This window comes from Protomyctophum parallelum (assembly GCF_964188405.1).
Source record: "Protomyctophum parallelum genome assembly, chromosome: 19".
NCBI classification, from domain to species: Eukaryota; Metazoa; Chordata; class Actinopteri; order Myctophiformes; family Myctophidae; genus Protomyctophum; species Protomyctophum parallelum.
In genome coordinates, this window is record NC_139717.1 from 33801806 (window position 1) to 33816494 (window position 14689).

Consider the following 14689-nt stretch of genomic DNA (forward strand, 5'->3'; position numbering starts at 1 on the left):
AAACGTTATAGCCTGTGACCCAAAACAGAAATTAGACATGGTCCCAAACCAGTGAAATTAGCAGATCTACAAGACCCAAAGTTTGGGAACCAGTGATCTACTAGAATGGAAGTGGTCACTGTTGGGTGGAAACCTGTGTCCAGAACACTTACTTTTCTGGAAATGGGGGGGAAAAAGAAAAAAGCGAGCCTTTGTTCCAATGGATGGCTCTTGTTAATTCTATTCATTGGTTAAACATTTATTAATGACTTTCACTTTCAACAAGTGTTTTAAAAACACATGTAAGCTAAACCAAATAGGAAAAATATATGAAAAAATCATATCCACAAGCTTATAAGATCGGCTTTTTTGGCTACTTTTGATCTTGTACGTCAAACTAGGGCATTCATTTAAAAGGTTTCTGTCCGACAGGAATAAAGTATTTTATTGCAGGCCTCACAAAGTAAACATCCCTCCAGTCATTGACTGCCTTTAACTTTGCTGGCAGCTCTTCAGTCGAGGGAAAGCAGTGGATGCCTCAGCATCGCTGCTTCATACTGTATGTACTGTATATTAGGACACAGTGGTTCCCATCTTTTTCTGGATCCACTTGAAAATCTCAGCAGGTTAATCGCAGTTATAGGAACACCTGGCTTCCAGGAAATAATGCATTTTGTGTGTTTTACTGGAGATATTGGGCATCTGTAAGTGCTTAAAGACAAGAAGAGTAGTGGCATAAACTACAGTGGTTCTAAAAGTGCAGTCCAGGGACCCCCAGGGTTCCTTAAATGGACCCTTACACGGCTGCAACTCTGAGACATACATGTTGATTCCATTTGTATAGTCTCAGAGTTATGGGGTCCTTGACATTATTTGTATTCACAATCATACTGTACAATACTGTGTATAAAACACCTAATGTATCTGCCCTATCATGTCTCGTACTGCTGCATTGCTATGACAACTTTGCCTCTCGGGATTAATCAAGGCCTATCTAACTGTACATCAGATGAAAGTAAGGCTTTGAAGACGTCATATTGAGCAGATCCGGAAATCAAGCCAATTAGTTTGTATTTGAAGATTAGATCAGTGATGATGCACGTTGAAAATATCATATTACGCTTCTTAGAGGGAATGATGGTGGCTCCAGAGAAAGACTTCTGCAGCGATAACCAACTGCAGGACACAACACCCACTTGCAAGCTAGCAAGAGCCCTCCAATACATTACAGACATAACTGATACAGTGTGTGAATGGGTTCAATGCGTAGGCTACAAAAGGGAATTTAAAACATAACCAGATATAGCAAGCCTCTCTATTTAGAAAGACCACCTTAGAGATTTACTTAGTTTAGTTATCGGGTCCTCCAGGGCTCTATACTAGATCCTCTAGTTTTTCCCTCTACACCAAATCTCTTCTGCAAGCATAGCAGATATACTTGAAGCTCACAGCATGTTGTGACAACGTGACAACCTTTTGCCCCAGAATAATAAAGCAAGGGTTCAAGTGGTTTAACTAACTTTATGATATCACTACTGAGGCGGATCTTAAATAGCTGAATAGACAGACTAATTGTGTCACGTGAATACTTCTGCGTGTGTGTGTGTGTGTGTGTGTGTGTGTGTGTGTGTGTGTGTGTGTGTGTGTGTGTATATGTGGTCAACCCTTGCTCAGTGCTGGTTTATGTGACCGTCAGCTGTGTTGTTTGCATCAGCGTGAGTGTGCGACTGTGCGCACATGGTGAATTTCATACGTGTGTGTGTGTGTGTGAGACTGTGTGTGTAGAGTACATGACTCAGACATCTGCAATGTGTGAGAGATCCAGAGAGCCCCCCGGGCGTCCAGAGCACATGGCGCTGCCGCCGGCTGCTTCTGGTGACCTGCTTGTCTCACTCAGCAGGAAGAGCAGTGGTGGACATGCTGAGCACAGCAGACCCGTTCACACACCACCTCTGTCTCACTGCTGCTGCCTGCGGGGTTGAGACTCTAGGTCGATTTTGAAGGTGCGGTTTACATGGTCGTGATACATAAATTGGCCTCGCTCTGCGCACATTCGTATTATGAAAGGCATATCGGCCCGTGTTGAACGCACTCGGCCCGTGTTGAACGCACACACATTTGGCATACCGCGTCCCTGAATATTTTAGCATTGTGGGAGTGTCCATATGTTAATTATTCTCGCTTTGCGCAATTTGCTATTAAGCCCCTTGACCTAAAGACACTCAGCGCATAACGATTAGACGTGGGTCTGACCACCTCATAAACGCAACAAGCACTGTTTGATTTGACACTTGAGCGGCTCTGGAAGGCTGGTAGAGTGTTGCCATGTCTGTTTATTATAAGCGGCTTATTTTTCTGTAAAGTTGCTTTGTGTGGTTGCTTTTCTTGTTTCTAAAGTGGTTATTTGGGCTTTTCTCCTAATGTTGTTTAAACCAGTGATCGTCACACAGCACATTCCCATGTCAAGGATCCCCAGATGAATGCATTTGCCCAACTAAGGACAGCTAATCCAAAAATTAAATAAAAAGATTACTTTTGAAAATAGCAGATCTATACCAGCTCACAATGCATCACATTCATTCATTAAAACTATGAACTCTGACTGCAGGGGGATATATAATGATCATTATAACAATGTGCAAGAACATATTTAAAAAGAAGGAAGAACTTTATATTTGTGGACAATCAAAATATGTTTTTTTATTTTAATGTGGTGTCATTCAAATTAATCTGGATATGGCAGACTCACTATTTAGAAAATAAAAACATGGCACTTCATTTAAAATAGGTTACAGACCCCTGTTATATGCGCTTATTTTTATAGACCTATTTACTTGTTTCTATGAGACATGGCAGATTTGCGTCTTTAAAAAAAAAATGTTGAGATTAGAAACGGCCATAATTCTTTCATTTCTCAACCTTAAAAATAAATAAAAACATCTCCATAATCCGTGGGAAATGTGCTTTCATATGCTGTATCACACCCGATTCAAGTCTTCTTCAATAAAATGCTACGAGCGAACTCAGCGAAGACCATACCATCAGGGCCACAGCATTACGCAGCACGCATTCAACTCATTCCTTCGTCGTGACTTGAATGAAATAAAATATAATAAACGTTATTTTACTGGTGTTTTTCAATAGAAACAAATAAAGAGCGTGTGTAGGCTACTGTGTGAAAGTGCAACAGTGCATATACATGCATGCACTAGGCTATATTTCTTCCGTGTCGGGATGGTGATTGAGCTCTTCAAGTTCACAGCCCGTTTGGTCTTTCATAAAAAAACGTTGATATTAGCCTATAAACACTCATGGTTCTCTCATTTCTCAACCGTTTTATTAAATGTAAAAATCTCCATATTCCTTAGGAATCTTGCTTTCATTCGCTGTATGGTACATGGTTCTATCGTTATCGAATTAATTAATTACGCATGGATTGTTTATATGCTGCTATCTACTCGCAATTCCATTCCGATCTGAAAGGTGGGTCTGTTCTTTTGAGGCATAAAGGTGACAGCATGCAGTGCAATAGGAATAATTAACCCAAATGTGACAAAGGCATGTCATGTCTTCTATGGTGCCAGCCTGAAGAAATGTCATACCACGATCCCCAAAGTGCGCATTCCGTATGTGACATCAGCTGACTGGTAAAGAGAATAGTACGGACATGTTGATTGGGTACGTCTCAAACACGCCTTAAACACACCCATGACTAATTCAAGGCCGTTTTGCGCACTCCGGGGGGTGTCAAAAGCGCTTCTTAACATGCCCAAAATTGCAATATGACATACTACACGCCCCCAGATCATAATACTGTAATTAGATTAGTAATATAGAAGTAAGTAAAATAGAAGTCCTTAATCGACCCCAGAGCCTCTGTCAGATGACTGTGACATCACGGCTGCGTATAGTGTGAGCATATAGTGTGAGCTCGTAAATTGTGAGCTTTGGCTTCACATCGCGAATGATTTACTCGTACGATATGAGTAGTAGTAAAAACACGTGTCTTCTGCTGTTCAGCCGTATCTCCATATATGTCTAATGCTCACTATAGGACGGTGCTTTCATCTCTTGTGCCGAGTTGGGATGTGGATAGTTTCATGACTTCAAGCTAGATTTCAAGCTGTATTGTGGGTTGTGGACGTGGTTTACTACTTTAGTTAATGTTCCAGGAAGAGAAAGGCTGTACTTTCCTGCATAATCTTCAAATCCCTGCAAATGGTGCCATCGGAAGGTAGTACATATTCCAGCTATCCACAGCCTACATATGAGACCATTAGCATTAGAGAGGACCCATATATAGAGATACATGTTCTTTCAACATTTCCTACGTTAAAAAATCCCACATGTATAGTTAGTTGTACAATGAAAGCACAACAAAAGTTGATAGTTGCAGATCAGCTGGTGAAGACATTAAGGTGTGGAGTGGAAAAGACCGGGGCCCAGTACAGCGTTAAGTCGAGGAAAAGTAGAGAATACATAATAAATTACATATAGAGAGACTCTTTCTCACACGAAATACTAACAGCTGAAAAAAGTAATATTTATTTAAAAGAAAATCAATTTCTATAGAATTTCTTTCTACTGGAAAACAATAATGTCCATTTAACCACAGGGCACAAAGAGCGTGCAACCATTAACACTTAATGAAGCATAGTGTCAGTTCATGCAGGACATGAACATGTAATCGGTAATGTAATCGACTGTCAGTCCGCTGATTGTAAACAATCAGCCTATAGCTTCCTATTCCCCATTCACAGCTCTGCTAGTCATTACATCACACTGTCATCCAATCAGAGCTTAAGTATAGTACATTTTATTTATAAAGCACCTTTCTTAATAAGGTTACAAAGTGCTGTACAATGAACACAGTAAAAACAATCAAAAATTAAAACAGGACAGTACAACAAGCAAATAAGAACAACATAATCAAGGTCAAGTAACATCAGGAAAATGTTTCCGAAATAAAAACGTTTTCAACAAACTCTTAAAAACATTGACAGACGTTTTTTTAAAGTGCAAGGCATAAATTAGGTGCAACTACTGCAAAGGCACGGTCACCCATTGTCTTTCGCTTGGTCCCAGGAACCATTAGGAGGCCTTTGTCAGAGGATCGCAGGGATCTCACATTGACCTTGGGGGGCAGAAGATCACAAATGTACGGTGGGGCCAGTCCATGTAGGGCTTTAAAAGTAGTTAGAAGGATTTTAAAATCTATTCTAGCCTTGACAGAGAGGTTCCTTTTAATACAACTTTGCATAATACAACTTTGCATTCACTACATCTCTGCTTCTCTTGCTGCCTGCTTCACCTCCACTGCTGCTTACAGTAGCTGCCTCCTCCACCTCAGCCTCCACCTTTTGATAAGTCTGGCAGAGGCTCAAACACTTTGCGATGTTATGTCTGCTGATTCACGCTAATCTGTCAACAACATATTGCTTTGGCCCGCTATTGTGTGTGTGTGTGTGCGTGTGCGTGCGCGTGCGAGAGAGAGTAAGTAAGTGAGCACATTTTTTTTATAAAGCACCTTTTGAAACAAAGTTACAAGGTGCTGAACAATGGACACAGTATATATAAACAATCAGTTAAAAACAGGGAACATAGCACAATAGTGTACACATATAATACAGTAATGCATTGAACAGAACAAAAACATATGGCTATAAAAGTGAAAGGTAAGAGAGAGAGAGAGAGTGTGTGTGTGTGTGTGTGTGTGTGTGTGTGTGTGTGTGTGTGTGTGTGTGTGTGTGTGTGTGTGTATGTGTATGTGTGTGTGCTTGTTCTACTTCACTGCACTCATGCTGCAGGCACAAATGTATCATGCATCGCTTCAACATACATAAACACACACACGCATGCTTATACACATTATGCCTGAACAGCCTGCAGTTACAGCTCCGATGTGCTGTTCTTTATATTGTTGTCCTAGGGTTTATGTTGTTGGTGTTTAAATACAGCCTTATAGGCCACTTATTCTGTGTTTGTTCTCTACTCTTAGCTGTAGCTGTGTTTCACGCAGCACCGCAGTGTGCTGCTATGACAACTGAATTTCCCTCTGGATCAATTTAGGTCTCTCTCTCTCGCACACACAGACACACACACACACACACACACACACACACACAAGGGAAAGGGAAAGAGCGGGAACCAGAAGAGATAGGATACCGACTCTTTCTCTGGAGACTGTCACTCCTCACACAGCCCAGAGGTGCAGCTGGCTGGTGTCTGGTTCCTGCACTGTGGTTTCAGGGCTGTGGGGGCGGGGACGTGATTGAGTGACAGTCTACAATCTGTATAGAACAGTAAGTCTTGTTGGAAATGTTGAAATAATCTTTTGTAGTTTTCGTAAATTCTTTTGTAGATTTGAGCCTCCAATGCGTTCTGAAACCCATCTATTTTCCCCCCAAAGTTTAACCACTTAAGTCGTATACTTGATAAGATGTGAAAATAGTCCATCTACAAAAAAAAATGCTATTTCGTAAATGTTGAACATTTTGACAGTTTTTGAAATGTGGAGAAATGTTGGCCTATAATGATATTCCGTTTTCCCAAACTATAGGATCGCCAGGTGGTTAAAGTAGTTAAGGGAATTCTCAAGGCTTGCCTAAATGCAGAAAAGCTATAATACTTACAGTACATGATCATTGTTATGTGAGATTCCATGAAGACTTCTCTATATTACGAGATCATTTAGTAGCTCAGTGAATACTGTGTGTGCACTATGAGGTATGAGCTGTAATATTCTTTCCCCTCACCCTGTAACGGAAACCTAGCATCTGCATTGCATTTCTCTCACTCTGATGGAACCGTTCTCTATAGGTCTCAGAGAGCGTGCATAGAATTGCAGAACAGTTTCTGGAACCTGAACAAACGCGTGGGTGGTGAATGTGGTAATACTGAGAAATGTAGGGATATACAGGAGAGGGGGCGGGAGTGAGTAGCATGGTGGGATATGACGGAAACCAACCCCTGTACGACCAGTGGTGCAGAGCAAAGGGGGAGGCGCCTTTCCCTGGGGGACGTTTAGAAAACGGTGCGGCTCCCTACACTGGCCCCAAACCTCCACCCACCCCCCCCACCCCTCCACCGCCATGAATGCGTACAGTCACTCTCGCGTTCTGTCGAACCTTCGTGCACGTTTACAGCAGAAAGAATTCGGTGCTCCTGTGAGACTTTAAAAAAACTGCATGAACTTCCCTGAGCACCTGGCAATTGTCCCTTTTTACAGCGTGGTCCTGCAAGTGGCTAGCCGTCTATGAGTGTGTGTGTGTGTGTGTGTGTGTGTGTGTGTGTGTGTGTGTGTGTGTGTGTGTATGTGTGTGTGTGCGTGTGTGTGTGTCTACTCTAGAGCTAATGTCTTAGCTCTTAGGACCCCCTTGAAAATGAATATATATACCAGTAAGACGCCTGAGGGCGACCAGGTCGCATCCGCCTCATTGATGGCTGACACCTGGGCGAGCGCTGGGCTTTTTTGCATGGGGGGTCAGATCAACATGGAATTAATTCTGTACTGGCCATATAAGGAGCATGTCTTGAGCGTACAGGGTTTGATGAGGTCAGATCAACATATGGAATGACAGATCTAAGGGTGGTCGTGGGGACATTCTCTTGAATGTACAGTGTTTGATGAGAAACCTTGCTCATAGATGGCTGATGGCATAGGCTTGTTCCAACGAACAAGATGCTTATTTTGAATAATTCCCCATAATATACCAACCATGTAATTTGCAAGTAATTGCATCTTTTGCACTTTCATGTTTATTCATGTTCTCGTCATCCTGTGATTGTGGCTGCGCCGGCAGCTGTGTTCAACGGTGTCTGATAAGGTGTGCTTCTTTCCCTTTCATGTCCGCCGCAGATGAAACACGTGGAGGAGCGCTTCGGCAAGGACGCCAATAAAGAGGTCCTGCTCATGTGCATCGGCATCACGTCTGGCGTGGGCCGCCTCATCTTTGGCAGGGTGGCCGACTACGTCCAAGGAGTCGACAAAGTCTACCTACAAGTGAGCAGTCCACATTCACACACACACACACACACACACACACACACACACACACTTGCACGCATGTGCGCATGCACGCACACACAAACACACACACACACACACACACACACACACACACACACACACACCGTCAATTTAGTATTCTGCACCAAGAATGAGATATAAAAAGTAAGCCAGGCCTATGACACGGCAGGCCCTGTGCTTATGCAGGTGCAATCAGTGAAGAAGCCACCGCTGCCTGAGAGGAATGTATTTCTTGAAATGAGTATTTTGCATTAGCCTGGAGTTGTCCAGTCCTATTTTATGTTATTATTATTATGCTAACAGTGTTGTAAACCTTAACCCTCCGTCCATGCAGGTGTCTTCCTTCTTCGTCATCGGCCTGATGTCCATGATGATCCCCCTGTGTCACATCTTCGGCGGGCTGATCGCCGTGTGCCTGCTGATGGGTCTTTTCGACGGATGCTTCATCTGCATCATGGCACCCATCGCCTTCGAGCTGGTGGGATCCAAGGACGTGTCGCAGGCCATCGGCTTCCTGCTGGGGATGATGTCGGTTCCCATGACCGTGGGGCCGCCCATTGCAGGTACCGCAGGAGGGCGGGGCTATTATAGTAGCCGATAGTAGCCATACAATTGCGCTGGACGCTGAATGGCTACATAAAGTCTGTGTTTATGCGGAAATACATATTCCCAGGGCATGAAAAATGGTCGAAAAAAGAACAGGAACAAGGTTATAAAACTGTAACTTGTAAGTATGATACTGGTTCTACTTCTACTACCACTACTGAAAATATAGGCTAGGAGGTAGATGGGTTTACTCCTGTGGAACAGTTCTTAATTGGGTTAGGAAAGGCGTTCCAAGAGTGTCAGCAGAAAGGACCCAGATGTACATGTACCATTTGGACATGTACATCTGGGTCAAGTACAGTCTTCAGCTGTACTGTGATGTGGCATTGTCGACCAACCAAAGTGCAGTACAAAGATGGGAATATTAGCTTCTCCCCAGCAGTGTTCTCCATGCAGGTGTGAAAAGGTCTGGATTTCATGTAGGAATTCATATAATGAAAACAATGTTTGTATGTTAATTATAGTATGCTTTTAGGCCTTACAAAGTATGGGATTTGCACAGAAGTTATGTTAATCTACAGGGGAGGAAAGAATAAAGACAACCTGATGCACACGATTATAATTTACGATTACATAATTTGTGATAGTTGGTGTGCGTGCCTTATCAAAGTCTTCAAATTCAGTCAAGAACTCTGGGCCTGTAATCATCGGAACGGAAAATGTGTGGGAACTCTGACCAAGCAGCAGCTTTTCACAAATGCATCCTAGACCTTATGTTTAATTCACACCTGCCCTCTGGTGAGAGAAAGGACTTTACCAGAGTCCTGTCAGGAAGGAGGCAGACATTCACAGCTCTCTCCCGCCCCCTACTGTTCATTGGACCACATTTATTCAAGGTATTTTGAGAGTGCGACTGAAAACTTGAGCAATAACAACCGTAACCACGAGAAACATGAATAACTCCTACATAACAGAGTGTCAGGGGAAGAGATGATCTAATCACCTCACATATGTGGGTGTGTGTGTGTGTGTGTGTGTGTGTGTGTGTGGGTGTGGGTGTGGGTGTGGGTGTGGGGGGGCCACTGGGGGGTGTTCTATTCCTTAAATATTTTCCTTTTCCTTCCTTCCTCCCACCAGGCTTCCTGAGGGACAGGCTGGGGAACTACGACGTGGCCTTCTACCTGGCCGGCATCCCACCCATCATCGGAGGGGCCGTGCTGTGTCTGATACCCTGGGTGGAGCGCAGGCGCAAGCAGAGAGAGGCCGAGGCGGCCCTCAAGTCGGGACAGGGCTCCACCCTGTTGGACTGTGAGAAGTCTCAGGGAGACGTGAAGCGCCAGGACTCGGATTCTGTTCTCTAAACTCCACCCTCCCTCCACGTCCGCCCCCACAGCCCCACCGCCACTTGGATCATTTTATAATCCAAGGACCACATAGGTGCATATTTACTTGTGTATGTGTGAATGAGGTTGAGTGAGGTTCACAGTCTTCACACGTACACATACCTGTGCATGTGTGAATGTTCTCTGCCTTCACAGGAGAGGACGTCATGAGAGAAATGCCAAAGTAATGATGATATTACATATCAGATTGACCACATATAGAGTACAAGTACAGTACATACTTTAAGCATGAATGTGAAATAGGGCTGGGCAATATAGTGATTATATTGGTATCCAAGACTAGATATTATCTAGGATCTTTTATGTTGTTATATCTTGACATGGCATAAGTATTGTCTTTTCCTGATTGCAGTCACTTAAGCCCTAGTTTATGCTTTAATAATCATGCGGAAAAGGGAAAAATAGCTGCAACGCACACTATACAAGCTCTACAAGCTCACAATGCGTTGCATCCTGACGCGTTGTGTGCTAGTAGATCTGCTATTTTTTAAAAGAAATTTAGCATATTTATATATATATATATAATATTGGCACAATAGATAATAGATATTCAAATATATTGATATTTGATTTGAGCACATCGCCCAGCCCTGAAATTATCTTTACGAACTATGCATTAGATTGTTGTTCTATGGCCAAAGATTCTATTTGACAAATCAACTTGAAGGTTAAAATGGAAATAGGTTGTTGGAGAAAAAGAAGAAGATTTGAAGTAAACTCATGCTTTACTTATAACTGTGGGTGCTTTATGAAGGCTGCTAGCTCAGAATCGTTTGGCCAGTCATGCCTAATGTCATCACCGCACGAAACACCATAAATAGCAGATCTAGACTACAAGATCACAACGTGTTGTGAGCAACGTTTTGCTGAACAATGGTGTTGTACGACAAAGTATAAATCAGGTCTACACGCTGCCCAAATCCACAGTCTGCATTTTTTTTAAACATTGGAGGTTTACATTGCTATTTACAAGTTTTACATTTTACAGTATAGTTTTACTTCTGCGACATGAAAAAAAAATCTTAAGTCATATATTGGAGGGAAACCATGGCTTAAATATTTTAATTGCACAAGAATAATTGCCTGCTAAAATTGAAGGGGAAGAAGTCTTTATTGGGTTTTTACTTTTTATGTTTTGTTTTTTTGCCCAATAGTGCCCTTGGAAAGAATTGTTTTTATACATTTTGGGAAGCATGCCCACATTTTTAATATTTGGGTGGGGTGGTTATTTCTGAGTAGCACAGTATATTGAGTATATTCACTTCAGAGAAGTGCTTTGTGGAAATATTGTAAGGTTGAATTTGTACTGGGAATGTAGCTCTGTGATCGTCTTATAGTTTAATAAAAGGTGCTTGAGCGCCAGGAAGAAGCAACTTATCAAACACAATAACATCACATTACACTTGATGAAATCCAATTGGGGAACTTCATCTCAAGCTGACTATGGAGGGGCATTTAGGAACAAAATACAGCTCAGATGTATAATGTATTATTGGTGAAATGCCCCTTTAATAGGCTTGTCTTCTGTGCTTGATACAGTATAGCTTGAATGACTGACATATGGCTGCTTTTAAAATCCAATGTGACCACTTGACATGGTGCCTAAGAATCGCGATCAGTTTGGCAGTATCTTTTACACTGTCATATTGTTTTAACTAGTACAGGAGAAGATAACTAACTGTACATCAGCATCGCTATGCAACATATGTATTGCAACATATGTATTGGCCGGAATAGGTATAAAGAACATGCTTGTATTGTTTTTTTGTGACTGGTTATTATTTTATTTTAGTGTTAAATTTGAGCAGTATTCCTTGTACACATAGACAGTGGTGAGAATTTATTTAGCTTTTTTGTTTTGTATGTTTGGTCCAATATTCAGAAATTCAAAGAATATTCAGAATTCAAAAATCAAATTGGGTTTAATTGGGTATACCGTGGAAAAGAAAGTCTGCTTTGTGCAGATGTTAGGCTACCGGTACTCACCTAAGATAATTTATAATGAATGAATGAAAATGAATAACTTCTCAAAATGGAAAGAAACTTACAAGTACATTATCTTCTCACCGTTGTGTACAAAATTAGTAACATTATAATTCAACGACGGTATCTTATTTGGGACATTGTATTGTCTCTACTCTCTACCATTTGAATTGTAACTGACACAAGTTTGACTAATCATTGACAATGTAACCATTAGTCAGGTTGAATCAAGTTAACCATTGACTGTGTGCTCATTTCTTTAACCTTCAGTTGGCAAGGTGTTAGTTTTGATTTTCATATTGTATTTATTTTTTCTAGAATTTATTGAGCGACAGCGTCATAAGTATGCCATAATTAATGGATATTTTCCGTTAACATTGATTTATTGAAGACCAAAGGTTGTGAATGGAATGCATGACATATCAGTTGTGTTTGCTTAAGCACCGTGCTATCATATACCTGTAGCCTACAGTCAACCACAGATAGTGCACCTGAACCATTTGAAAATGTTAGGAAATCAATAATCCGTGAGAATTTCACAAACTATTTACTAGAGAGAGATTGCTTATGGACAAGTCACAGTACTTTTGTATTTACTTTGTGTACATTTTTGTGAAGACAATCCGCTTAACACAAAGTTAAAGGTAATTCATTGTGTTTTTCAACCAGTGGAATAGGACCCAAGTGTGGTTCATAGTGAAAGAATGTTTTGATATATTGGGTCACGACCGGTTCACGACCGACACAAAATTATCTGATTGCTCTATAGTGAGTTCCAAATATGCAGCATTGAATGACCATGGGTATTGGGTCAGATAATTTTTCATAAGCAAGACTTGTGACACTGTCTACCTCAGATATCATAAGATAATTGGTAATCTGTCCTCATCTGGACAATATTGCTGTCCTCATTTCTCATTTGCTGTCCACGCCTTCAAGCTTTTACCTTATTGAGTTATGTCAGGGGCAATATTTGCATTTGAAGGGGTGCTTGTGAAATATTTTTGACTGGAAAAATGCTAATGAAAGAAGAAAAGAAAATGAAATAGCCGTCTTAAACTTGTGTTCTTTTAATGTTTCTCTCAGAAGATCAGTTGCCCTTTTTTATTTACAGAGGATGTAACAAGTATGAGAAAATGCACTTGGTGTTTACATCTTTTAACATTGAGTTATGGCTTTGCATATGATTAGATTATAGCTTGCCTTTGAATCAAATATTTTGATTTTTTACCAATGTACAATCAAGTTCTTGTTATTATTTGTTAAAATTGTAGACAATTTGTACAATATATAGCCTACTAGTTCTATTCTGTTTCTAGACTATGCCAGCACTTACTCACCAGTGAAAGCCTTGATTGAAAGAAATTACTTAATTTGTACCTCGGAGGTTGATTGTGATACCTCTTTGCCATACACTTTATGCATTGTTTTTACATACTGTATGGATTGATAATCATCAGTTTAATATAGTTGTTTAATGTAGCCATTGATTGAATATTCTCAGCTATCCAGATTGGGCTGAATTTAAAGATGAATTGAATATATATGTGGCTTATAGTTTATGCAGAGACTTTAATCGGTGTGGAATGGGCCAATTGCATCATGCCTAATGTATGCACCGCCTACGACAAATCAGGCTTCAGACATGGTGGAATCCATGCTGTGTTACAGGAAAACAATCATCCTTGCTAAATTGACTACTAAATTGACTTACTTTAACCACTTATGCTCTATTTTTAAAACATGTATTTCCCAAAACATGGCCCAAATGGGGAAGCCAGGGATTAAAGGGAAAAAACACTTTGGTAGAGGTTTGGGTTGTGTAGTTAGTTACCTTGCGGTGATACAACTCCAAAGGTGGACAAGTAATCTAAAATAACTGACTAGAAATTGACTTACATTTTACAGTGATCTAATCTAGTGGTTTCGAACGATTTAATTATAGCCTAATCAATGGAGCAACCATTTTAGATTTCTTGTCCACCTTTGGAGTTGTATCATGGCAACCTACTGTAAGTACACAACCCAAACATCTACTAAAGTGTACTTGCCCTTAAAAGTAGTTGACATGTTATGTTTTTTCTTTTTTCTTTATCTTTCCTCCATGTCTATTCTGATGCATTATTTGCTTTGTTATTCATGTTGCAAATTGTGAATAATCCAAATTCCTTATACATTTATAGAATGCCTTCTACTCTTTTTTGTTATCCCAAATGTTATTTGGGTCTTTCATATCTGCTATGTACAGTATACTATATGCAATATAATACTTTGTACATATCACAAACACAATTCAGCATTTTCAAGAGTAAAACAAGTTTGACTTTTCAGTGACATTCTTGTATCTTTCTTTCTCTCACTGTGGGGCAGTCACAGTCACACCACCACCCATTTTAAAGGCACTTTAAAATGGTTATTTGCCACCTGCAAAGAATTACATGGGCTGCTGGGCTCCCATGACTTGGCAACTGATACAATCATGTAGGTAGGCTATAACCATATATATTCTTGAACACTTCCACTTAAATACATGGAAGCCTTTTTACCAAAAACAATAGACAAATGTCTATATGTCTGAGGTTACTGCAAATCGTTAGTAGAATCATGAGTTTTAATTCAGTGAACCAAAAGTAGACCTTTGGGAAACGTGTCTCCACGGTTGCCACAATCAGAATGAACAAACAAAATAATAAAATAAATAAACAAACAAACAAATAAATACGTGTGTGTGTGTGTGTGTGTGTGTGTG

General features: G+C 40.7%; 1 protein-coding gene across 1 annotated transcript in view; it reads left to right on the forward strand.

Moving 5' to 3' along the window:
* slc16a10 (solute carrier family 16 member 10) overlaps positions 1-14268 on the forward strand; it is a 47958-nt gene extending 33690 nt beyond the window's left edge. Inside the window, exons 4-6 of the mRNA XM_083790401.1 lie at positions 7838-7981; positions 8343-8571; positions 9692-14268. Coding sequence (XP_083646527.1) covers positions 7838-7981; positions 8343-8571; positions 9692-9915 — 597 coding nt within the window. The 3' untranslated portion in view covers positions 9916-14268. The remainder of the gene's footprint in view (positions 1-7837; positions 7982-8342; positions 8572-9691) is intronic.
* The last annotated feature ends 421 nt before the right edge of the window (positions 14269-14689 follow it).